Source organism: Aphelocoma coerulescens, chromosome 2, assembly GCF_041296385.1.
Source record: "Aphelocoma coerulescens isolate FSJ_1873_10779 chromosome 2, UR_Acoe_1.0, whole genome shotgun sequence".
NCBI classification, from domain to species: Eukaryota; Metazoa; Chordata; class Aves; order Passeriformes; family Corvidae; genus Aphelocoma; species Aphelocoma coerulescens.
The window spans coordinates 154877660-154903625 of NC_091015.1; the positions used below are offsets into that span (position 1 = coordinate 154877660).

The following is a 25966-nucleotide window of genomic DNA, read 5'->3' on the forward strand; positions in this document are numbered from 1 at the left end:
ATATTTACAAGCTGAGAAAATTAAACTCAATGACAATAGGAAGTTACTCTCATTAATGTCCTGACGTTGGAATCAGTAATACAATGTTTTACACTTTCCTCCCAGGTAACTTACATAAACATATCTACAACTCTGCTCTGCCATGCTACTTCACCTTCATTTAATGTCACAGCCATACTTTTTGCTTGCCTTATTATCTTCTTTTCTGTAAGTCAACCACCTTATGCATAGACCCAAGATTTTCCATACAATTACAACTGAACAAAACCAGCAATGATTATCTGCAGCCCAACTGCCTAAGAAGTTAAAGACAGAAAAAACTATTGCATTTAAATATTGCAACAACTGCTCTTTTAATATTTACCTGTGGAATATACACTATTAGATATTCCGAGTGAATTCATCATGAAAAGTGCAAACTCTAAGTCAGATACTGGCAGCACCAATACTAGCACATACACTGGCAGTTTTACATCAGTGCTTCATAATATTAAAATAGTTTGTCAAAAACACTTGTATTTTGATTTTCAAAATATGGCCAAACATTTTATTTCTGTATGGGAACGAAATTATTCCCAAGAGGTACACAGCAGAAAGCAAGCTCTATGACAATAATCTGAACTCTACAAATTGGCAATCAATGTCTTCATGTCCATAAAAGTATGTCACCAACATGTCATTTTTAGAAATTATTGTTTTTCTGTTATTGTAAAATTAGGGTTTTACTAATTTTTATTCTTAATGCTAATTGTATGTCTAAGAAAAAAAAAGATCTTCCTTTTTCAAGGCAATTATTTGGCTTCTTAATATTTAATTGTGGCCCAACTTGATGTTTATTTTGTGACTTATTCAATCTGAAACGACATAAAGCAGCAATGGGAATTCCAGTTAGAAAAAGATGAATTTCAGCACTTCAGAGTTCTCAACAGACCAGCCAAGGAACTTCCCAGTAAAATAATAAAAAATATACTTTGGTTCTGAAAAAAAATTAAACAAAAGTCTTTTATTTCTGCCACTTAATGAAATCTGGAAAAATCCCTTGTGGTTTTCATGTCTGACATCTCAATTTTGACCATTATGAAAGCTTTCTGCAGTCTCCACTTACAGACTAAAATAATACAACTTTCCTTTCAAATCAGTCATGTTAAAAATACTTGGCAAATAAATTTAAGAAGTTAAATATCAAGCCAATTTAGGAACTGTGATGAGTTCTGACCCATTTTCAGCCATTTACAAAGTCTAGTGGATTTCTTCCCTTACTCCCATCCACACAACCTCACCTTTGCAAGGCAGAAGCAGGCCAGCATTCTCACCCGGTAGAAACACTGTTCCTGCTCCAGGATATCAGTCAGTGCAAGCCGTGATGCTGGAGTAGGGAACTTTTCCAGTGCCAGAATGGCTTCTTCTTGTGCCACCACATCTCTCTCATATCGCAGCTGATACTGCCACATGAAATCAGACTGTTCAAATTCCACCTTCCTCAGTACTGACATATCGGGATCTATCCTTATCCAGAGCAAGGGGGAATCAGCACTAAGACATGAAAAACATTAATAGCTTATAAAATTTCAAGACTATAGAAATTCTAAAGATCTTCTAACTTGTTATGAGTTATTTGTAAAGTATTTAAATTCAAAGAACTATAACAGAATATAGGTTAGAGGGAACTTTTGAAAGTCTCTGGTCCAATCTCCTGCTTCCAAGATGGCAATTCTATAGCCTCCCAGGGCAATCTGTCCAAACCTCTAATACATCAAAGTGAATGCTGTTTTTGTATTTTTAACCTACAGATCTCTGTTTATGGTAAACTACTGTATAATCTCAATGTATTTAATTCTACTTCCTCAGTTGCAACAATTTTCCTAACTGATAAGTACTTTATCACCTTCTAAAGGTTAGGACTACAAAAAAAAAATCCAAGAAAGAAAATCTGGTGGTAAATACACTTTTTTTTAAACAATAGATGTGAAACTCCTTTACAACCACTCACATGCTACGATAAAAGCTGACAAGGGTAACGATGTAAATGATGATAAAAGTGAAAGTATTAACCAACAGGATTAAAATTATCCTACAGACAGAATAACCCAGTTGTATTCCACCCAAACAAGCATTTTATGCTTTAGTAAAAAAAAAAAGTAATACACTTTAGTATTCACACAGCACCATGACTGCAGAAATAATTTATGGGAGCAAGAAGCACGAATTATGCAATATATTCTCTTACTCATTTTTCCACATAAAAATCACAACCCCAAAATACCGACACGGCATTAGGAGAGTCTGGAATGATGAAAAGGGCATAATCATAAATATGATGTGTATTTCTGAATATATTTGTAGAAAAACTAGAATTACCATCAAGATAGTAGCTAGAGAAGAAAAGACAGTGAAAGTGTGTATACACAAGACTTAGAAAATAGGATAGAATGTGTATTATCATACATGCTTGGAGCAGAGAAGTCCAAACCAGACAACAGAATGACCATGCCACAGATTAGGTTATCAGATAAAGTGCAAGTGTCTTGCATAAAATTCTATACCAGTTCAAAGGTGATTCTAAGATCCCTGAAGTCTCATCTCAGGATAATACAGCAGGGACCTGAGCATAATTGATCAAAAATACTCACAAATATTTAGGGTAATTATCCTTTAATACAATTAAAATTATTCCTATTTCAACTGTCATATGAAAATGACAACAATAACTTGCTCAATATAAGTACGTAATAAAATTTTTTCTCATCATATATTACATGAGGTTAGATTTTGAGAATCTGCAGCACTTTTAAGGTGACAAGCAATCTATCCTTCAAAGAGCCACCACTGGCTTTCAAGAGCAGATTATTTACTTCCCTCATCCAGAAAACAAGATACCAACACCTTCACTATTTCTGAGGGCACTACTGGTTAGGCAGGTATTTACACTGAGCAACAATTTGCTTCCAAAGATCTTAAAAGTTCCAACTGAAATTAATGACAGTGTAGATTTCAGTGCGAAGCACTTCATCATTATTTTTAATCTAGAAGAATTCTTTTGTAATTACAGATTTCAGGAACTTGTCTGTATTAGTGGCAGTTAAATGGTCTTCATCAAGATCCAACAAAAATGGCTCCTAGTTTCAAACAAATTCTTGTTTACATTTTACCTATAAAGTCAGCTGAAAGGTATCATTGGAAATGTATTAGAGTCCAGTAATTTATTGTATCACCCTACCATGCCCAAGTTTTTTATAAAATCTGATTATATTGGTCAACCCATACTTTTTACACTTTGCCAGCATTTCCCCAGCTACAGCAAAAAAGTCTCAAAGAAGACAAAGAAATGTGGGATAGTTTTGGAAGTGGTCACTTGTATAATGAAGTACAACATTATTATCCAATCCTTCGAAATAGCATGCTTTAGACAAGGAGAACATGGCTCAGACTCACACTGGGAAACTCCAACAAGCTAACTTACTCCATAGCAGAAAGGTCCATGTCCACCTCTTCTCCATTCATCAGTGGAATCTTTTTCTTCTTATTTCTATTAATAAAGAGAAAATAGAAAGAAAAAAAAAGTATACTTAGCAGACCGGCAAATTTATGTTTATAAATGGAGTTAAGGACTGCAAAAAGTACTCTGTGTATTTCACCACATAAAAATATAATGCTCTCTCCAGCAAAAAATATTTACAAATTTGAGCTATGCATCCATTTCTATAATTTTTACTTCCACCATTTTTACAATTACATATAAACATAGAACTTTGAGAAGCAGAATTCAAAGTAATTATTAAAATGCATTAGAAAATGGAGAGAATCTATTTGGGAAGTATGTCACTTTTCTTGTTCCCTTGATTTACCAAACAGTCCTGGCACCCTCTTCACTTGAAGCACTCCTCTGGCCTACATTTGTCTTCCCTCTAATTTGTGGTTCCCATTCAAAGGCATTTTGAATAATTTGATTAATTAGAGTCTTCATTCAACTAATTCTACATAAATTAGGTCTTTATAAAACTTTTACAAAATGACTTATAATTAAGAACTGTGTAAAGTCTCCTGCTGTCCCTAAGAGTAAGAAATTTTCCACTTACATCGCAAGTAAGTTTTATTTAATAAGAATAAGAAAGAAAAAGAATATATTTATCACCAAATGTCCTGTATGTCCTAAAAATACCTGCAGTTAGTATTTTAGTTCTTACCTTCTGCTTTTAGAATGGCAAGGAATATCATGTTTAAGACTGTTTTCTTCAATCTGCAATGTATGGTTGAATGAGCCATCAAGTTCTTGCACTGTCACTTTAAGAGGACCCTTGAAGTTCATAAGATTTTGTTATTAACATTAAACCTATGCTTATTAATGTACACATCATACTTGTATGTGTAGGTAAAATATAGAAAATGGACCTTACCACGTATTTCTGAGTCCCAGGAGAGGTGTAATCTTGTTTTATTTCCAATTCCAATACATTCCGTTTTCTATTAAATGCAAAGCTACCATAAAATTTTACCACTCCACTCTGATCCCTAATAAGCAGTATAGGAATTCTAGTGCTCAATGCAATAGTTATAAAAAACCATAATTCTCAATTCTTAACACTTGCTTTACGCTTCTTTATTCTTAGAATTACCCATTCCAAGAAAATCTGGAATGAAAATTTCATTCACGAAATTCTAGGGGTTTAGGTTCTTTTAATCTTTTTTTCTTCAAATAGTTCTTTAATGTCCAATCATGTCTCTTATGGAGAAAAACTGAAGTGCAATAAAAACCACCTAGTATGAAGAAATTCATTATGAAAAACTATTCTGGACTCCACCACATCCAATGTCCTTGGCATGCTCTCAGAGAAAGTAATTGAGTAAGACTTCAGTAATTTCAATATGGTTTGTTTTACTATGTATTTTAGTTAAATAAAACTAAGGGGAAAATGTAGACATTAGCTTGTTTTCTACCCATACTACATTTAACTCCATTATTTTATTGCAGTTTTTCAAACTGGGCCATGTGAGCATTCACATGTGTGTGTATATGAGTTCACATATACATATGAGTGTACAATATGAATGATAAAAAGTAACAATCTCACTCTACATTTTTGCCCAGGCAATGATTCCTCCAAGACAACTTTTCCTGTGAATAATTTAATCATTCATTTCTGTATGACAGCCATTACTACACCTTACTTATAGTAAACAAAAATACTAAAATGAAGCATTTTAGTGTAATGCACACTCTCACAAGTCTCTGACAAGCAAGGAAGGAAAATCTGTTCTTTCATGTACCAACATTTAAGGGAGGAGTTTCCATACTCAAAGACACTTCTTATCGTACAGGGGTTATTAACTTTTCTCCCAAAATTTGACTATTTGGCTAAATACCTCAGACTGGTTCTGTTTGTAGAGGCTGCCTTCATGAAGCTCTGTGACATCAGGTAAGAGTTTAAGACATTTTTAGTGGTTTATTCAGCACAAGGTTTAAACTCAGCATCAACGCAGCCCTTGCTAATGGCAGAAGACAGCAGTAGTTAAAAGCAGTAAGATCTCCTCCCAAACAACAGACAGACCTGCTGCAATCTCACAAGGTGGAAAATCTACTGTCACAGGAATAGCAGGGTTTGAAGCATGGCAGGCAGGTTGCAATCATAGGATTAGACACAAGTTACAGTTAACAGGATCAGCCTTGGGACCAAAGTACAGAGAAGGTGAAAAAAATCCCCAAATATATGAATTATAATTCTTTCTTCCCTACAGAACAGATGTAGTTAAGGTTCACCCAGCTCAGATAGTAACACTGACATTTAGATGTAGCTGTAGTGTGAAAATATGTACATAATACAACTCCTATTTTTCTCAAATGCTTGGCACAGCGAAGTATGGAAATTAGAATAATGTGTATGTATACTTTATGAATACTTCTGATGCAAATAAAATACTAACCTCTCAAATTACTCTATAAATACTAATTATACAGTGCTTTTTAGTTAAGATATTCAGATGCATGAACATTGTTAAGTCAGCTCAAATACCTACTTTTGTTTAAGGTATGTTTTTGCTGCAATCACGTACAATTCTAGCCTGGAGTCACATTAAATAAAACTAACAATTAAACCTCTTAAACGGAGCAACTTCAAATTTCCCCTCATATCAATCCAAAACAAGCAACCCTATTTCTTGACTAATATCACTAAAATTTGAAGAATCAACAGACAGAGGTTTATTTTACCTGCAACTGTACTATTAACACAAGCTACCAAGCTATTGAAGTATATTGTAAACTAATAGTCTGTGCTTTAGGTTACTTATTTCATGGTGATTTACTGGAAATCACATATTAAAATGCACTAGACTATAGCATTTTCCATGTCCAACTTCAGCATATTTCTATGGGCAGTGTCCTCTGGAATCCTTTTAGTATAATTTGGCCTTAAATTCCAGCAGAGTTCCTGTGCTTCTTTCAAAGGAAACCTTAAAATAATGAAATCCCTTCTAGTACAGAACATGCAAAAAAGCCAGCATAGTTCAAAGGACTATGAAAAGATTGTGAACCTGTGGCTCACATATACATCTAATTCACAGAATAATGTACTTCACTGTTTTATGCAAATGTATTTCATACTCTTCTTCATGTTCCTTTGATAGTGCCAATTAAAAAACAAAATTCATTCTCCGTATTAACAATCCAGACCAAGAATAAAAAGGATACACCCACTGCTTTATTAAAGGTTGGATGTCTTTGCCTGAGACATTTGAGATAGATTTCAAAAACCCAGATGTGGAAACCAACATCTGACTCCACATGTGTGACTGGAACTTCTGAGATGAAGCAGTACTGGCCAGACTCAACAACTTGTTGAAAACCTAAAATGATAAAACGTTATTACTTTCCTTAAATACTCATATATAAAATAAGCTTTTCTGTTTAGTTTCAGTTGAATTGCAACTAAAGGTCAATACACTCACTTTCTGATAAGTGGCTTTAAAAAAAGGTTTTCAAAATAAAGCCATTACAGGGAAATTACTTGCTTGACCATATCAGAAATTGTGATTTTCAGTCCAAATGTATCTTCCTGGAAGTTACACATATATATAAATATACAAAATCAATTAAAAGATGATCAACTTTCAAAAATTATCTACAGTAAAAGAAATCACTGACTATATCTCCTTTTTCAGAAATGAAACATTCATTAGATTCTCTGCTGTATTTTCAACCTGACAACTACCTGTAACAGCTCTAGCACAGTAACACACGTTTTTTTTAAAAATAACCCCAAACCAAGGAAAAAAACCCCAACCCCCCCAGAAACGTGGAGTTGATACGAAAATATTACTCAGTTTCTAACTGCTTATTTGTAGCACCATAGTCTTTCTAAGGTAAGTCACAAAAGATATTTAGTAAAGAAGAGAAACTACAGTTCTGCAAAAGTTCAGTGTTTCAGAATAAAATTACAATCTTCTATTCAAATGCTTCCTTTAATATAAGCATCTGTGTTTCACCTAGCACTGAAAATTTTATATAATGGAGAGAGCTGAGGCTGGATTCTCATTATTGCCATAATTTATAATTTAATTAGATTAGCTCACAGCAACACCAGTTAGGGACAGTAAACCAGGCTCTCAGTGTTAACAACTGATCAAAATAACCCAAACCAATGAAACACACTAAGATTAAAGAGAATATGCAGAATATAAAAAGCTTTGTAAATTATGCTTAAGAAAAACAGCTAACTTCAAGAAAACAGCTAACTTAAGAAAAACAAACTAACATTTGTTTAATCCTGCTAAAACTGATGGAATCCTATGATGACCTGTTCTGTTTTTCTCTGAACTCCATTTAACAAACAGAAATGCAATTGAAGACAAAGAGTTTTCTATATTCCACATAATCATTTAAATACCTACCTGTAACATGAATTCCATGCTAATTCTGTTCTCAATCAGTCTCATAACAAGATGTGCTTTACACTGGAACATAGTGTAATATTCCCAGGACAGTGTATGAGGGTGTTTGATAGAAAAATGTAAATGTGATGCAGGGCTGAAAAAAAAAAAATCAAAAAAAGCTCTCTATTTTTCATTTTATTGAATGAAACTTGAAATGTAACCCAGCAACCAAGCTTAGAGCTGCACCAACTTAAGACTTCTTGTATTGCTTTTTGTTACAAATTATGGCACGCTTAAAATAACCACTCACTTGTCCAGAGAGGTGACAAGGGTGTATGTACCTGGCATCCTGCAAGTACTGTACAGAGAGATCAGTGGCACATGATAGCTACTTGATAGGCAATCACTGAAGTTCTCCTTATCACAATTCTCCCGTTATTTTAGATACTTCTCTGTTCTGAGGTAGGGAAGGGCTAGCAACCATGGAAGAATTGAAATTCAAGGAGGAAACTGAGGTTGTGGCTCAGACATTATATAATAATTTGGTCTCAGTATAAAAAGTATTTATCCAGCTTCAAATTATACAGTTGATTGACTTCTGTAAAGTTCTTTTCTTGCAAATTACAACTGAGCCACATTCTTGGCCTTCTTAAATTTACTAAGCGTTGATTGATTTTGGTACTGGTTACATTACTTAACTGCAAAACAACTCCTTGTGAGGCTGTGTCATAACTAGATCAATTTATGCAAGAAAAGAAAACCCAGCAAAAAGCTTGCCACTGAAACCCAGATGCACTTAGTGATCTGACATGTAGCAATATTTTTCTACCTCCAGCGGTTAGTACTACTCAGTGGGAGTATTACAGGAGAGGGAAGAGGAATCATTCTAAACTAGACATACTGAAGCTACAGATATTAGGCAAATAAAAACCCTGCCAGTTCACATTGGTAACTAATAGTACTTCACAGATGACTGACCTAATACTTTTTTACCCACTAATATACTAAGAAATCTCAGTCTAAGACTACAAGGTCTGAGAGCAGAAAGAAAAAGGAACAAAGAATCAGAAAGCTGATGATACCGTAAAAAAGCCTGAAAATTACTAACCACTCCAGAAATAGCTCACGTCAAAATTCTGGCTTCATGTTCTCTCTTATCCTCTTACTAAAAAGCAGTTTCATAACAGCATTAAAAACATTCATTACACTTCATTTCCTTTGAGATTCACATTGAAAGAAAAATAAAACAACAGGTATTACAATATACTCAAGATGTACTTTATGAGACTGGTAATACATGCCTTGGGCAGCTTGAGATCTTGGCCTTGTGCTACACAACACACCCAAGGCATATATTAATGGCCCCATAAAAACATACCCTGCAGTAACTTGCAGCTTAAATAAACATACTTGTCTTTCTCTTTTCCTCCTCCGAATATTGGATGCAGTAAAACTCCACCAGTCTTCAGTTCGTATGCCACGATTTGATCTAACTCCTGGGAAGAACAACATACATAAGTGAGTGTCATTTTGAAGAGCAGAGAAATTATTTAAAGACAGGAAAGCTTTTAATATTGTTCAAGTCATACCTCCTAATTAAGCTTGTTTACAAAAGGAGAAGTATTTTAAAATCAGAGATGTTCCTCAAATGAGAACAATAACAAAATAGTAGAAATTAGCAGCTTATACTTGTTTTGGGGCTGGACAGGGGGCTAACCTCCAACAATACTGAAAAACATTATAACTAAAGAGTATTATTATTCAATAAATAAGTTGTTTCCAACCAAAAGAAATAAATGTGGTCAGCATTTCATGCAATGGAAAACAACTACAGAGACACACACACACATAAATATAACGTATTAAATATAGATATTAAGAAATAAATATATGTATATTTACATTGGGCCCAAGCCCTGCACTGTGTCTGAATTTGTGTGATGCTACGCCCAGGTTAACAAGCACACTTTAAGGCAGGATGTTTGTAAGGGCTCACTGTCACCCAGAACTGAACATGAATCAAATTGTGTCAGCTTAAGCACAGGAAATGTAAACTGATGCCTGTCTGCAACCCAGTGTTAAAAGATTTCCAAATATTTATATGTATTGATATTTATTGATACATATCAACTTACACACTTTCACATATTGGTGACACATTAGAAGAAGGGCAGAACTGGAGGCTGTGACAGTAGCAGCTCTCAGTTCTACATGGGCACCTTTAGCAAGTCATGGGGAACAATGCAAGCAACTTCTGCTGCACACAGCAGGGAACTCTTAGCACAGACCATCAGTTCTGCTGTTCTCTGTAGCACCCACAACACACGACTGGCGAACTGAATGAGCATTAGGCAGCTGAGGACATGGTACTGGGTTCCCATGTGAGTAAGAGATGCAAATGGAGGTAGTGGGGTTAGGATTTACTTTTTGGAATAGGGAGAGTAAGAGAATGTGATGAGAGAAAGAAGACATGTATCTTTTTGTGAATAAATGCTACTGGCAAGGAATGAGGAGTCATTGCTGCTATCTCCAGAAAGTACCTGTCTCAAAGATTACATTTGGAAATGTAAGCCACAGAGACCTTCCAAGAATAGAAACCTCTTCAAAAAGGGGTTTTTTGCTGTTTCATTATTTCATTTAGTACTTCAATGATACTGAAAGATACCGGAATCACCACTGATCCAAGCTAATACTGGAGCCTTTCTGAGCTATATGGATAGCCATCACAGAACAATAAATTTACCAAATACATATCCTTATGAATCCTATATTCTATTCTAAGTATTTCAAAATTAACATCTTTTTCGACTCTTTTTTTGGTGCAAAAGTCCAAACAAAAAGAGTAAAACTAATTTCATGGAGAGACAATGACAATATTATTCATATGGCAGTCACAAAAACCTGTTTTGGTTTGTATGTTTGGTGTTCTTCCTTGCAGCAAGTGGTCAAAATATTTTAGCTCTAAGTTTTGTCACTACTAAAGAGGTCTTCAGATTGCAATGCAAAGCCGTTTCATATTCTGGTTTTATACTGTATCTTCTTTGATGCAAAATGTCTGACAGGTATAGAAAATGCTATGATGTTACCTGTTTAATCCAGTGCCGATACTCATTAACACCAAAGGTTTTTTTCATCCAAAGGCCATAAATGTAACCAGAGATTCCCTTTAGTACCCATTCATCTGACCTATTATAAGAAAGAAACATGAATTATGTCACTTCAGAAGATGTTTTATAAGGGATGGTATTTTTGACCAGCTCAAAAATAGCCACAAATTTCAAGAAGTTGTATAACTTCTCTAAGTCAACAGAAGTCTGATGAGCTGTGAACCAATTTATGGAACTTGGCACCTGGATGAGACCAATGAAACTGAAAAGTCAGTGAAAACTGAACTTTTACCAGAGAAATCCAGATTAAAATATAAACCCAAACTATTTTAGCTGAAACAATAATAATAAACAGGTGGAAATGGACACTAAAGTTAAAGCAACTGCTAATCTGTATGATCTTAATTTCTTGATAAACATCTCAATGCAGTGCAGAAAATCTGGACAGCAAGTAGACAAAACACCTATCTCACATTTGGTGGACACCCTTTTAAACACATCTTCTATGAGTTATGTTCTAAGAGAGAAAAAAATGAACAAAAACTACAACATGATCATGAACTAGGACCTTAAACAGAAGAATGACATCGTACACAGGGTATGATGAAGTAAATAACAGAAGAACATATGACAATGGAGTCATTATGAAGGATGGAAAAAATTGCCTTCACCACAGAAGTAGGCTAGAAATAAAGAAGAGAGCCAGAGAAATTACAACAGTACAAACATCGATTTAAGAACATTTTGATTTCCCTTGTTTTTAAGACAAGGACGCTCTGGGACATAGACTTTTGCCATAAATAAAAAGTCATGGGCTACTTGTGCCCAATAAATAAAGTGTATGCAAAAGGATTTAAAATAAATACGGATCAGAACTGCAAGAGCCATTTGGGAAGGTTTTCTGAGACATGGAGTTATAGCCACCTTAGCAGGAATTTTCCCATTTGACACTAATTTCTGCATTCTCCTCCCTAAAAAACTTCTTAATTTATTAGTTCTGTGCTCTGCAAGTACTTTGCATACTTCATCATCCAAAATATCTAACAGAAATTGACTGATAATGCAGAAGGGTTACCTTTCTAAAATTTTCAGATGCCACAGCATACTACAACATTCAGGAAGATATACTCAATCTACACAATCTTTCGAACTTTTCTCTCTCACATTCTCCTTTCAAAACAACAAAAAATACTAATGGATTTTCATTTATTGAGCTGGGTTTATTATTGCTAATTTTTTCCCCTGTTTTTGCCTTCTTCTACAATTACCGTTTCACTTATTTTTCTGATTAAATGCAATTTTCAAATTAAAATTTGAGCTTCCTAGATCCTCCCCATTTTCTGGAGAATACTACGGTAAAATACTTACCAGGACATTCTGGATATGAAACATCCAAAGAACTGCTGGGCCAGGGCCTGTGCCAAGCACCTCCTTGTCAGTGGAGTTTCATCTATAATCATTGCACTGTGCAAGAGATTTGTGCTGGACCCCCATAGAAAGAAAATTACACAACATGAGTACTGGCTCCAAAGATACACAAGAGACCTTGCCTTAAAAACCAAAACACGTAAAATAATTTCTTCACTGTTTTTCCAGTGAGATAGTAACATCTTTTTTTAAATAATCTTAATGCAGGCAGATCTCCTGCTATTATTATCTATACACAACTCTCTGTGTAGAGCCTATGTAGCTTAACTGGTGAAATTCTCTTGGATTTCTGATACCCTATTTTGGCTGAAGAAAAATAAAACACAGTCAAACTTCTGCATTTAGTTTGAGATTAAATATTTCATGCATGGGCATTTCTAACTCACAAGGAATTGCCAGTTTTTTCTTAAAGTAAATCCAACATCTTTATAACAGATGACAACGGAAATGGTGTTAAAAGCCTGTAGTGTCAATAAAAACAAGCCTTTTCAAACTAGAGAGCCCAAAACTCAGGCTACAAAAATAACTAGTTTCACACATTTCTCACCAGTCTTGGATCTAGAGCTTCAAGGCCTGTGGATTTAGAAGCTGTAACTTTCTCAAATACTAACCTGAAAATACTCATGGATGCATAAGCAGCTACTTCAACATAAGCTTCATCTATAAAAACAGTCTTGAAACAGGAGTAAGGATAGCGGCAGGTAAGAATCTCCTCATAAAATTCAAACACCTCATGAAGGTAAGATGTGGTATGTTTGAGCAATGGGAGGAGCTGTGGTAAGCAAAAGTGAGTCACCTACAACCAAAGGAAAATTTGTTATAAGACCTATGAATATATCTAAATACATAAATATCAGCTATATTACATATCAGGGAAGAAACCCAATTTCAACTAAATTCGCCCCATAAATGCAGACATAAATGGAATTATTGCTTATTTAAAGGCTTTTTTTTTTGGAGACAAATTTAAATACAGGCATTACTAGACAAGCTTTATCATATGACTGTACTGATGAAGGTTGATCTAGACACACACATTCTTGGACTAATATAGACCGACTGCAACACAAAACATCAGTAATTCTTTAGAAAAAAAAAGGAGCTTCTATGACGAAGATTATTACCTCATGCATGTATGGATCAACAAGGATTTCAAATGGTCCAATTGCCAAGGAGATGTTAGAAGCTGCAGTTGGAATAGTCAGCATGTAATGAAAAGTCTTCTTTCTCATATCATGGGTGTACACAGTTTCCACCAAATCTCCGTTTGAAACTGCCACCATTGCAGCATCTACAGTATACTCAAGTTTCCAGGTACACAACTCAGAATATGAATCCACACAAGGAAACCAAAATCTAGGAAAGTTAGGATTGGGGGGAAAATGGTTAACAATTATACTTAACAATTATACTCTTTTTCACAGGTGATTTTTCTTTCAAGTTCCAAACTATATCCCTAAATATTTTAAGAATATATGAATATTGATATACTGACCCCTACAATACATTAACTTGATAAAGCTTCACAAGTTTTTTTGTCTTTATCTCCTGCTGAGCTATAAAGACTAGACATTCTAATTACTAGTCATTAGATGCTACTTCACATTGGTAAGCTCCTTTCAAGCACAAATTAAGTTTTAGAATTTTTTAAACTTAAAAGAATTTGAAGAAATTATTTGTATTTCCTACACTTTGAGAATAAGTAAGAAATACAAGTCTAACATTCCAATACAGTTTTCTTACCTTGTAGAATTTTGATAACCACATGAAAAGACATGAGCCCCTCTTTCTGCCATGTTGCCCTCCATGTTGGGTACCACAAAATGAAGGCCTCCTTTTGGCTGGTCCAGAGAAAAGTTTATATGCACCTTCAGGACTTTTAACTCTGCAGCACAAAGACCAAAATTGGAGCAAGTATATACAACTTACATGAAAGTTATTTCAGAATAGTAATTCAGTTTTGGACTTTAGGTCTTTCAAGATTATGTGATAACTTCATTCTCGTGGACTTCCTGGTCCACTTACAAAGTACAGATCAAAGCTTACAAAACTGAGACCTCCGTAAGCACAACTTACAGGAGATAAATTTATAATAATCTTAATTAATTAATAAAAACTGCAATTGGAGTCACATCTCATCTTCCATTTCCCCATCAGTAAAGCATCTTTATACAGATTGTCCCCTAACCACAATCTCCTTGGTACCTTGCTAAAAAATTTTCTCTAACAACTCCATGTAGCAGGCACATTCTTAAAAGACCTATAATTGTCATTTGCAGTTGCTTAAAACATCTTATTACAGTAAATGCTTTTCCTGTAACTTAAGTGTCTTTGCTTTGGTCTAGTTTCACAGAAGTCTCACCTATGAATAGATTGGCAAGAAAAGAAATTCAAATTTATTCCACAAGTCTCACCGTATTTTGGAACTCAAACTTTGAAAAGTGAAATTATACATGTTTGACTATTTTTCCTTCTAGGCTTGCATGTAAGGCAACAGGGACTCACACAAAAATCAAAATAAACAAGAGTGTCTTTCCCATTAAGGTGCATCTGACAATGCTGCGTGAGTCAGCCTCATGATAACAGTTGCTATTCTTCTCTCAGAGATCTCATAAATCCATGGCAAAAACTGATAAAACCATGCAAGAAATAATACAAGAAACTAGCAAGATCCCTGTAATAAAATAATCAACACTGGAAAGTAACTTATTAAAACAATTACTTATTCCAGGATCTAGTATAGCAGTTTATAAAGGAGTCTACTTTCACTACCAAATCAATTTTAAAATGACCATTCTTCAAAGTGTGATGGCATGAAATTAATATAGCTTTGTAAAAAGAGGTATATAACTATATCCTTGTAAATTATTTTCTTTGTTGGATCACATATATTGTAAGTAACCTCAAAATTACAATTTAGCACCCAGTATACTCCATTATTCCCACTTCCTGAAGTATTCTGGGGTTGTGACCACCCAAGAGAATGTTTGTATAACAGTGTCAAGAAACCTTGCCACACTTCTCCATATTACCGAAAAGGTGTTTTTCAGAGTTCAAGTAGAGAGAAAAAAGGAAACAGTAATCATAAATTCATAAGATAATGTAACATTACTTCTATTTATATAAAGCTACTATCTTCCTAAGGGAACTTGTAGCTGACAACTCTATGACATCTTAAATTAAGCTTTCAGTACAGTGTCTTTACCATCAACATGTTTCCACAGCTCCGAGGGAACCTTAATGCAGAGTTCTCCGTTTCCAGCATCTGGGTCCACAGCACTGACAGCAGCAGCATAGGCATTGGAAAAATAGTTGAGATTCCTCCTGTCAGAAATACCCAGTTAATTATTAAAGTACAGTTGTGCTGAACCACAAAATACTAGTCTGAAAGTTAAGACAATTTCTATACTGAATTTCAAGGTGCATGTTCAACCAAGTGTTTTGTTTTGTTTTTAAAGGAGTGGAAGAGAAAAGGAGTAAAGATTAGATTTCAACAACCAGAACTTTAAATATGGCTCTTGCAGAAGTGATCTGTGATCAAAAAGACTTAAACAGTAATAATTCCCGATAAACTGAGAAATGCTCGGTGTTCTTTTCTTGACAATATGAGTAATATTTTACATTTATTGGAATAGAAATAAAAAATTCTGGTTTTTATTTTGGATGAAGATTGTGTCTTTATCTAAAGCTCTGTCTTGAAGATCTGCTTCCTCATATATTGCAGTTTTGCTCTTATTTTGGTTTTCTAAATGTGAGATTTTAGCTTGGCAATGGTATTTTTCCCGTGTAGCTTGATGGATAAGAATAGGGTTTGTTTTAATGCACTTGTAAATACACATAAAATATTATATGTTAAGAGTTTTGGCCTTAATACACAAACACAAAAATATGTGCTACACTTTTTAGTTTCTAGTTATATTAGAAACATTTTTCTTCTTTAAAGTGTACCATAATTCATTTAAGATGTAAACACAGTTTTTCGTAATTAGGTTTGAGCAACTATATATCATGTGCTCATTAACTGCTCACTTCATTCCAAAGTCATATCATCACTTCAGTTATGACTTAGAGTAACTGTTTTCTACTAAAATGAGCAGGAACAAGCATATGTCTGCTGTTAAAGTACTTACGAGCAGGATGTTACCTTATTATTTAATGTGATTATATTCAGCTACAGGAGGACGACCAGTCAAGTTCAAAAATAACCCTGCTTTAACAGCTTTATGCAATAGCTTTTATACTTTCTCAAAATGCATTTTTAAACTGTTTAAAGCATGGGAGCAAAATCTTTCTTAATTCTAATTCTCCAGTACACACAGTTTTTCAGAAGTTTGCACAACTCGATACCTGAAGAGATGTGTTTGAATATCTTATCACCTTTTCCCCAGAATTTAGGTACTGCTGATGAATCCAAGCACTGAGGAAGCAAGACACAACCAAGCATAAAGCAGCCATAGAATCACAGAACCACAGAACACTCTTGGAAGGGACCTTCCAAGGTTATCTAGTCCAGCTCTCCTGGGGGAGGACAGAGACATCTTACACTATATGACATGGCTCAGAGTCCTATCCAACCAAACCTTCAGTGTTTCCAGGGATGGGACATCTACTGTCTCCCCAAGAAACCAGTGCCAGGGTTTCACTGCCCTCACAGCAAAAGAGTTCTTCCTTGCATCTAGTCTAAATCTACCCTCTTTTAGTTTAAAACCATTACCCCTTGTCCTACTGTAACAGGCCCTACTAAAAGTCTGCCCCATCGTTCTTATAAACCCCCTCTAAGTACTGAAAGGTTGCAATAAGATATTCCCAGAGCTGTATCTTCTCCAGGCTGAACCCCAACTCTCTCAACCTTTCACCACAAATAGGTGTTCCACCCCTCTTATCATCTTTGTAGCCTCCTCTGGATCTGCTCCAACAGGTCCATGTCCTCCCTGTGCTGAGGACCTCAGAGCTGGATGCAGCACTGCAGGTGGGGTCTCAGAAGGGTGGAGTGGAGGGGCAGAATCCCCTCCTTCGCCCTGCTGCCCACACTGCTGGTGATGCAGCCCAGGACACCATTGGCTTCTGGGGTGCAAATGCACATTGCCAGCTCATGCTGTGCCTCTCATCCATTAGCACCCTGAAGTCTTTCTCCACAGGGCTGCCTGCAATCCCTTCATCTCCCAGCCTGTACTGATATTAGGGGTTGTCCTGACCCAGGACTACTGCACCACAATGGAGTAAATTAACTTTTGGCTGGGGACTCCACCTTCCATGGAATCTGAAGTCCACACAAAGCAGACATGATCTCATTTCAGGATTTTGCTTTCATCTAACCAGTCTCTATTCACTATCCACAGAGAAAACCACCCAAATAACAGTACCTTACTTGGAAGAATGAAACACAATTAACCATGCCACCAGCACCATCCTGTAAGTCTAAGTACGTCAAACACCATGCTTAATATTCCTAGTCTTCCACACACAAAAAATTTTGCTAAAACACTGAAATATGTTGAGAACATATTTTCATGCAGTTCTTCATCGTTGGCAATAATAACGCACAAATTCCCTGGCACCTCCACCAAGACCAAGAATGTCAGGAGCAGTAAACTTGTCTACTTTGCTTGGAAGCTTCTGAAAATTGGACATGAATAGTAAATGAGACCATTTTAGTATAGAAACACACAAATCTCAAGTTTTAATACATTTTTTCCCCCCTTTTCACAGCTGAAGTGTACCTAAAGATAGGATACAATGCCAAAAAGTTTCAAAAGCAAAAGGCTGAATTTGTACACTAGAATACACCATAACTTCAGGTATGGCTCCAGAACAATTCCAACCCACTTAAGTCCAGCTGATGTGCTGTCTCCTAGTCTCACTCATGCATTCCTACTACCTCACTCACTAAGGATACTACTGTTCATCTGACCCTGCGGTGATGCAGCTGAAAGTGTCCAATGGAAAAATAAGTATTTTTTTCTAATTAGGCAGCTCTCAGTTGGTTTATTTCCTTGAACTGTCATACTGAGGGGTCAAAACACACTCCTAAGCAAAGTTACTTTAAGCTATCCTTCAAATGGCATCCTAGAAAGGCAAACAAATACCACTGGAAAAACTGTATTTAAAAAGAGACTGCATGACTAAGAACTATTAGTAATTTAAAAAGCTAGCAACAGAAAACAACAGTAACATTCTGTTAGATTGTAAAGTCTAAAGTTTTTAATTTTAATCCAAATTGGTTTTGAAAATTGACTACTATTGATAGGGGATCCCCTTCCTACACATCAGTGAGAATTTGTTCAAACTTTGAAGATTGTGATGAGCTTGTGGCTACACTTTAAACATCAGTGGGTTCACAGACAGGAAAAGGTTATGATTTTACAGCAAAGAAGGTAGACACCAGAGCTTTATTTTATGGAAAACAAGTCTATTCTTATAGTTCTATTTTTGTGAAGTGTTCCAATTCAAATGAGTGATTCATTGTAAAAGAATCCATGAAAGGCTTAGTACTACAGATTAATCTTTTCATAGGCTGAACTATTCTTAATAAACTGGATATGGCCATTTTAAGAAAAATAGAGCACATGCCAAAAGTTACAGCCCAAGGAACAACGATAAATTTTCCTAATGCTAAGTGTAGATTGACAATGAAAAACAAATATGCATTCATGGTTTTCTCCCAGTAGGGATACATTTTATTATCAGAATTCACCCCAAGCACTGTTAATTACAGCCCAAGCATGCAGCTTGACTGACTGTAAAGAAGCAATCCTGCAGAGACTTATTTTTTAAAGCTACTAATTGATTTCAAACTTTCCATAGCATTTCTCACTACTAGCTGCACCAGTGCTACAAATATATGTGCCAAACATATAGTCTATAAACCACTGTTTTCCTAGAGTACTTAACATCAACTTGGCAAAATAATTCTTTGCTCTACCTGTAATTCATTTACTATTCTACTTTGCTTCCCAGATAGAATAAGCACTTGATACTGGAGTGTATACATGATATAGCATTTTAAATATATAATACATGCATATATAGGTGATTTATTAATAGGGTAATGATTCAAATCTTTGTCGTGCTGAAAAACCTAATTTTCACTCCTGGCCAAGTTTAAGGGCTTTGTCATCTCTTTTCAAAAGTTCTCTGCAGCCTTTGTGTCATGGTTTAGGAATTCTCCCATTTAATGTTTCCACTGAAACTACTTCAAACCATGTGCCACTTGATCTCTCGCCCCTGCCCCTGTGGTAGGCTGGAGAGGAGAACTGGAGCCACAAAAGGTAAAGATTATAGATGGAGATAAGAATAATTTACCAGAGACAACAATAAAATAACAAACAGTAACAGCAACAAGACCAATGACAACGTGTACGAGAAAAGAGGCGAACAACTCACATGGTATTGCTCACCCTGTGGAAAACTTCTGCAAATACCTGACCCCTCTGCCATGCTATGGGACCTGGAAGCGAGCCTTTTTCCCATCCCTGGAAAATGAGGTGAGGTGGTATAGAAAAATTTCCAGGCCCTAGCCATGCTCCCTCCTGGCTACTGCAAAAATTAAACCTGTCCTGGCCAGAACAGGGACATTATCTATCTCTTATTCTATATAGTCTATTTCATGCCCAAATCCTACACCTTTCAACTACACATACATATATATACACACACATATATATATATATATATATATATATATAAAAAATATTTCCACAGTGACCATCCCTCCAACACGTTTATTGAGTTCATTTAGTCCATGTGTGTTCTGTCCATCCTAGATGCCTTCCAGGGCAGGAGAGGTGCTGTGCTGTCAACTGGTTGCAAGTTGCATCAGGTACTCACAACTGGTGTAACTGGAGCAGCCCATACTCATTTTCCTTGGCGGTTTTTACATACAGGGGCAGTGTCATTCAGGAACCAATATTATACAATTCAACATTACAGGCTGTTCTTATGCAAAATCAAATCCCCATGAGGTGCACATCGTGCTTCCCCATCCCTCTGCACTACCCACCAAGTGCACCCAGGTGCCTGAGCAAAAACAATCCACAGATAGGTTTGCCTTTTCATGAGGCAGGAGTAATCCAAACTGTCTTCCCTAACACATTTCTCATATGCACCACAGGGACTTTATCCCCTTGTACAGTACATGGGAATTTTTATTGGGCAGGGCCGGCTGGATTGTTAGAGCCTCTAGTGTTAACTAACCAGGTAGCCTCCACTAAATGTAGGAAGGTGGAGGTTGCACTACCCAGGTTCTACCACCCACTGCTTTCAATCTTTCAATGTGGTTTTTAACAGTCCACTGTACCACTCAACTTTCCCAGAGACTGGCGTGTGCAAGGGAGTATGATACACCCACTCAATACCATGTTCTCTAGCCCAGGTGTCTATAAGGCTGTTTCTAAAATGAGTCCCATTGTCCGAATCAATTCTTTCAGGGGTGCCATGTTGCCACAGGACTTGTTTTTCAAGGCCCAGGATGGTGTTCCAGGCAGTAGTGTAGGCACAGGATACATCTCCAGCCATCCAGCAGTTGCTTCCATCACACTCAGCCCACAGCGGTTGCCTTGGTGAGTTTGCGGAATGTGATGGGATCAATCTATCAGGCCTCCCCATGTTTGTAATGTTTGTATTTCGATCATCATCCACCACACCACAGAGGATTTACCCACTTGGCCTGCACTGCAGTGCATGCTTCACAATTATGGATAACCATGGTTAAGTTCATCCCTAAATTATGAGCCCATCTGTACACTGCATCTTCTCCCTGATGACCTGAGGCATCATGGGCCCACTAAGCCAGAAAGAATTCACCCTTATGTTGTCAACCCAGACCCACCTGAGACACTTTAGTCTTGGCAGCTTGATCCACCTGTTTGTTGTGATGCTCTTCAGTAGCCCAACTCTTCGTTACACGTACATAACGTACTTTCACAGCCAACTTCTCTACCCCGTCAGTGGTATCTTACCACAATTCAGCAGCCCAGATGGGTTTACCTCTGGGCTGCCAATTGGTCTTTTTCCATTGATCTAGTCACCCTGTAGAGAATTTGCTACCATCCATGAGTCAGTATAGAAGTGGAGTGGAGTGTTGGCTACTTCTCTCACTCAGTGATGTCCAAAGCCATCTGGATGGCTTTCAGCTCTGCAACCTGACTTGATCCACCTTGTCCCTCAATAGCTTCTGTGACTCATCACCTAGGACTCAGTATAGCAGCTTTCAATTTGCGAGGTAACCCCATGATACAACAGGAAGTGTCAGTGAAGATGGTGTGTTGCTTTTCATTTTCTGGCAGCTGATTGTATGGTGGGGCCTCCTCAGGACGTGTCACCTTTTCCTCCTCCTCTGATGATGGTAGTCCGAAATTTTCACCCTCAGGCCAGTTTGTGATGATTTCCAAGATCCCTGGGGGACTGGGGTTTCCTATTTGAGCTTGCTGTTATGATCGGTGCAACTCACTTATTCCGTGTAGCATCAGGGCTATGATGTGTTGCAGGGACTTTCCCTTTGAACATTGGGTGATTATCTCTGGCCCTGACTCTTCCTCCTATTGCAAGGGCCCTACTTCCTCTTCATCCCTCACTAAGTGAACTGATTTTGTCTAAGATTTCTTCTTCTTCTGAATAGGGGTGCCTGGTACCGACACAGGTTGCTCCTCTGCTTCAGCTGCAGTTTGAGTCGCCCCAGTGCCTGCTGGTCTGCTTTCCTTAACATCCAAAGGAAATCCAAAATTCTCAAAAGCTGTTGTAAGGCACAAAGGAGAAAGAGGGGCTGACAAGCTGGGGGAAATCATCCTCCCCTATTCTCCCCACAGACTGGGTAGAGTTATTAATGGACTCCTAAAGGGAGCACCTGAGGTAAGGGTAGGAGAACAACACTGAACACACATCCCAAATGATCCTCATTGTCCATTATGTCATCATATCATAACATATCCCACAGTACATCAACAAAGCAATCCTGATCCCTCTTCCCAGTCTGAAAAAGAGCACCATGATGGGCACATGGTGGATATACAGAAACATATAGAAGGCTAGATAGCACAACCACTTTGAACAAACCAAGACACAGAGTGACCAGCAGCTCCCTACCTAATACAACAAATGTTTAGATGAAATTTGTTTCAAACCTGCTCTGGGCAGATCTGTTGGTATCTCAACCCTTCATGCCCAACCTGGGCCCCAAATAAGGCTGTCCTGGCTTAGGAATGGTACTCCACCATTTAGTGTTCCCACTGAAACACTCCAAATCACACGCAGCTTGATCACTGGCCCCACCCCCTTCCCTTGTGGGGGTTGGGAGAGCAGAACTGGAGGCATAAAAGGTAAAGATCACAGGTCGAGATAAGAATAATTTACTGGAAACAGCAATAAAGTAAGAGTACAGTAACAGCAACAGTACTAATGACAGAATGTACAAGAGAAGAGGCAAACAATTATTGCTCACCCTGCAGAACACCCCCACCCTGAAAACACCTGACTGCTCCCTCCACCACACTATGTGACCCCAGAGTGAGCCCATCCTCCATCCCTGGAAAATGATGTGAGGTGGTATAGAATAATCTCCAGGCCTTAGCCTTCCCCCTCCTGACTACTGCAAAAATTAACCCTGTCCTGGCCAGGACACTTTGTTTCTTTCTAAGGAAGTTTATCATGAATCGGACAAGCATCGTATCAGTGGAAATAAAGGTTATTTATTGCAGCAAGGCAACACACACTCAGTCCACCAAAAATTTTTCTATTTTGTGCAAAGGCTAAAGGCTTGATCATGGACTTCTCAGAAGAACAAAGATGGACATGCCCTGAAGGCTACCACATTGCTCTCTCTCACAGCTTACTGCTGCTTGTAACTAAAGCAATAGTGAAGTCAGAGGATATCAAAACATCTTCATACTTGTAATGTTCAAATAGTACAGGCTTCAAGCTAAAAAAAACGACAAATGAACTGGCATTGCACAGGAAAGCATTATGTGCATATTAGCTAGCTATACTGAAAACAGCTTCCTTCATACAGAAATAACAGTAAAATGCAACAGCTTCTTGGCCTGGCATCCTAGTTATCCCACAAACGTGAAGCATGTAAGCAGGCACAGTAGGATCACCACAACCTTCACTTATCACAGAACAAACCACTGCATCCAAACTCCAAACTTTTGCTGCACCTATTTAGCAGTTTACAATCTCAACCACAAGATTAAGAAAAATGTATCTCCTTTGCCAGTTTTAAATAGGGCTGATATACAAGCAGTTGTCTCAGTATTCAGAATATGCACTGGGATTTCTACATAGAATACAGAAGTATAGCCCAGAAAAAGCACACTCATTTGTCTTACGCTGACAGAATCAAGAAAGCAACAATTTACAAGGAAAAGAAAGATGAGGAGGATAGACAGCTGTAACACTCAAAATCAGCAGCCCTAAACCATGACCCAAAGAGACATTCTCCACCATTATTTGCAGTCTTCACAAGACTTGAAACTCTTCTCAAAAGCATGAGCAAAACGGGATTCTCTGCCATCCTGTGTACACACAATAAAGCAATGTAAATTATTTCATACCTTACACCACTGTTCAGGTGTTTGCTCAGTCAGGAAGGAAGTGACTGCATTATCTAAGTTCACCCATCTATTCTGATATGAAAAGCCTGGTATTCAGGTTGCCTGAAACCTCCAGAGGAAATTACAAGACAGAAGTCCGACTTTATTTCTAGATAAACCGTTAAACACTCTCTCACTTGTTACCTGAAGTTATGGTTTGGGACTAATGGATAAATTGGCAATGACATCAAAGCTAAAAATATATTTAATGCACTAATTAATGGCTTCCAACCTTTCCTACAAACTTCACCAATTTTTAATTACCTTTTTAGTGAGATATTCAGGAGAACTGACAACATACATGACTGAAAAAAATTGTTTCACCTTCTGCAACACTGAAAATGTGAAATGACAGAGACCACCTGTCAATGATTTTTTTCATCAAAAGATGCTAAAACCCAATAGTACTATTTGAACTGAAAAACAAGTTGAATATTTCAATTCAGAACACAAAGAGGTGATCAGACGGATCTCACCAAGAAGTAGCAAAGAACATCACAGTGAGGCAGACACAATTGTGTGTCACACATAAAGCTGAATTTCTTAACCCTCTTTTAACTGTTTTCTCAGATCCCAAAGTTTGCACAACGTAACAGTGAACCATTTCTCTTAACCTCCTATCAGCAAACATAACCTTTCAAGTCAGAGATGCTGTAGCAAGTTCTCTAACCTTTACTCCATACAGAGTTTTCCATTTTTAATAGAATTCTGTTGCTAATTAAGGGAGTAAGAAGTCTTCAAATTATTTTAACTTTGATAAAAAGGTAGGAAAATGTCCATTAAATTAACAACTTTTCTAAATACTTATGCCTCAGATTAGCTATTCGGAAAAAATTTCTTCACAGAAAAGATTGCAAAACGTTGGAACAGACTGTCCAGGTAAGTGGTTACTGCAGTGGAGAATGCGGGAAGCAACAAGTAGTGGAGTGACCGTCCCTGGAAGTGTTCAAAAAACACGTAGACATGGCACTTGAAGACATGATTTAATGGTCATGGTGATGCTGGGTTGACAGCTGGACTTGATGATCTTATGGGTCTTTTCCAACCTTAACACTTCTATGATTTTATGTGTTCTTTTAGAAAACAACATCTAAGAAACTAAAGGCATTATCAAAACAAACGAAAGCATCTGTATATAAAATCATATAACTTGAACTTAAATTCGCTACACATCACAGGAAAGAATAAAGAATGAAAACAAAATATTTTAAATAAACAGGTTGCCAAGAACCATCTTAATTTCACATTTACTAGTTCAACAGACTACTAAAGAAAACTGTGCAAAAGGTAACTATCCCTGTAACATCAGAAATGAACCACCATGTCTAATCTGGGTCCCATTCAAAATAATTGCTGCAGCTAGTTCAGCTGCAAGGTACAAAGGACATTATCACTAAACTTGCCATTACACATGAGAACTTGCAAGAGATGACCAGATGATTAGATATAAAGACTACTACAAACCACTGTTTCTAGAAGCAGTTCTTTGTAAAGAAGGGCAGAAGAAACACACTGATGATTTTATTGAGGTACTAATTCTAGAGTTTTTAGATTTCTAGTATTTCTGTTTGCAATCCTGCCTTAAGAGCAGAGGTGCTGTATTTAACTACCCAATTGTGACCAGGTATTTCAATGGAAAAATACATCTAACTTCATCTAATACTTTGTAACTCGTGTTGCCTTTAACTTCTGAGATACAGAAAGAGTCATACTAGTTTTTTGTTATGAATATTTGGTGACCTCTGTCTTTCATAACTATGAATAACACAGAGTTATGAAATAAAGAGATTTTCTATTAAGTTTGAAAAGTTTGAATGAAAAACCCCCCACTTTCTCCACAAAATGACCTCTCCTAATCCCTTTTTTAACATAATGGAGTGCTCACTCTGATCACTTTAAATGCTGCTCGCTTCTCACATCTTCCAGGAGTTACACAGGCTTCCAGTTATTACAGAATCACAGAATGACTGATGTTGGAAG

At 36.9% G+C, this 25966-nt stretch overlaps 1 protein-coding gene across 2 annotated transcripts in view; it reads right to left on the reverse strand.

Annotated features, from left to right (window-relative positions):
• TAF2 (TATA-box binding protein associated factor 2) overlaps nt 1-25966 on the reverse strand; it is a 62489-nt gene that overhangs the window by 31810 nt on the left and 4713 nt on the right. For both annotated transcript variants that reach the window (XM_069005387.1, XM_069005388.1), the window contains exons 4-16: nt 15607-15725; nt 14145-14286; nt 13526-13757; nt 13013-13197; nt 12342-12455; nt 10953-11052; nt 9277-9362; nt 7885-8020; nt 6686-6840; nt 4395-4509; nt 4185-4294; nt 3461-3526; nt 1281-1533 (exon numbers count right to left, since the gene is read on the reverse strand). In XM_069005387.1, coding sequence (XP_068861488.1) covers nt 1281-1533; nt 3461-3526; nt 4185-4294; nt 4395-4509; nt 6686-6840; nt 7885-8020; nt 9277-9362; nt 10953-11052; nt 12342-12455; nt 13013-13197; nt 13526-13757; nt 14145-14286; nt 15607-15725 — 1813 coding nt within the window. The remainder of the gene's footprint in view (nt 1-1280; nt 1534-3460; nt 3527-4184; nt 4295-4394; nt 4510-6685; nt 6841-7884; nt 8021-9276; nt 9363-10952; nt 11053-12341; nt 12456-13012; nt 13198-13525; nt 13758-14144; nt 14287-15606; nt 15726-25966) is intronic.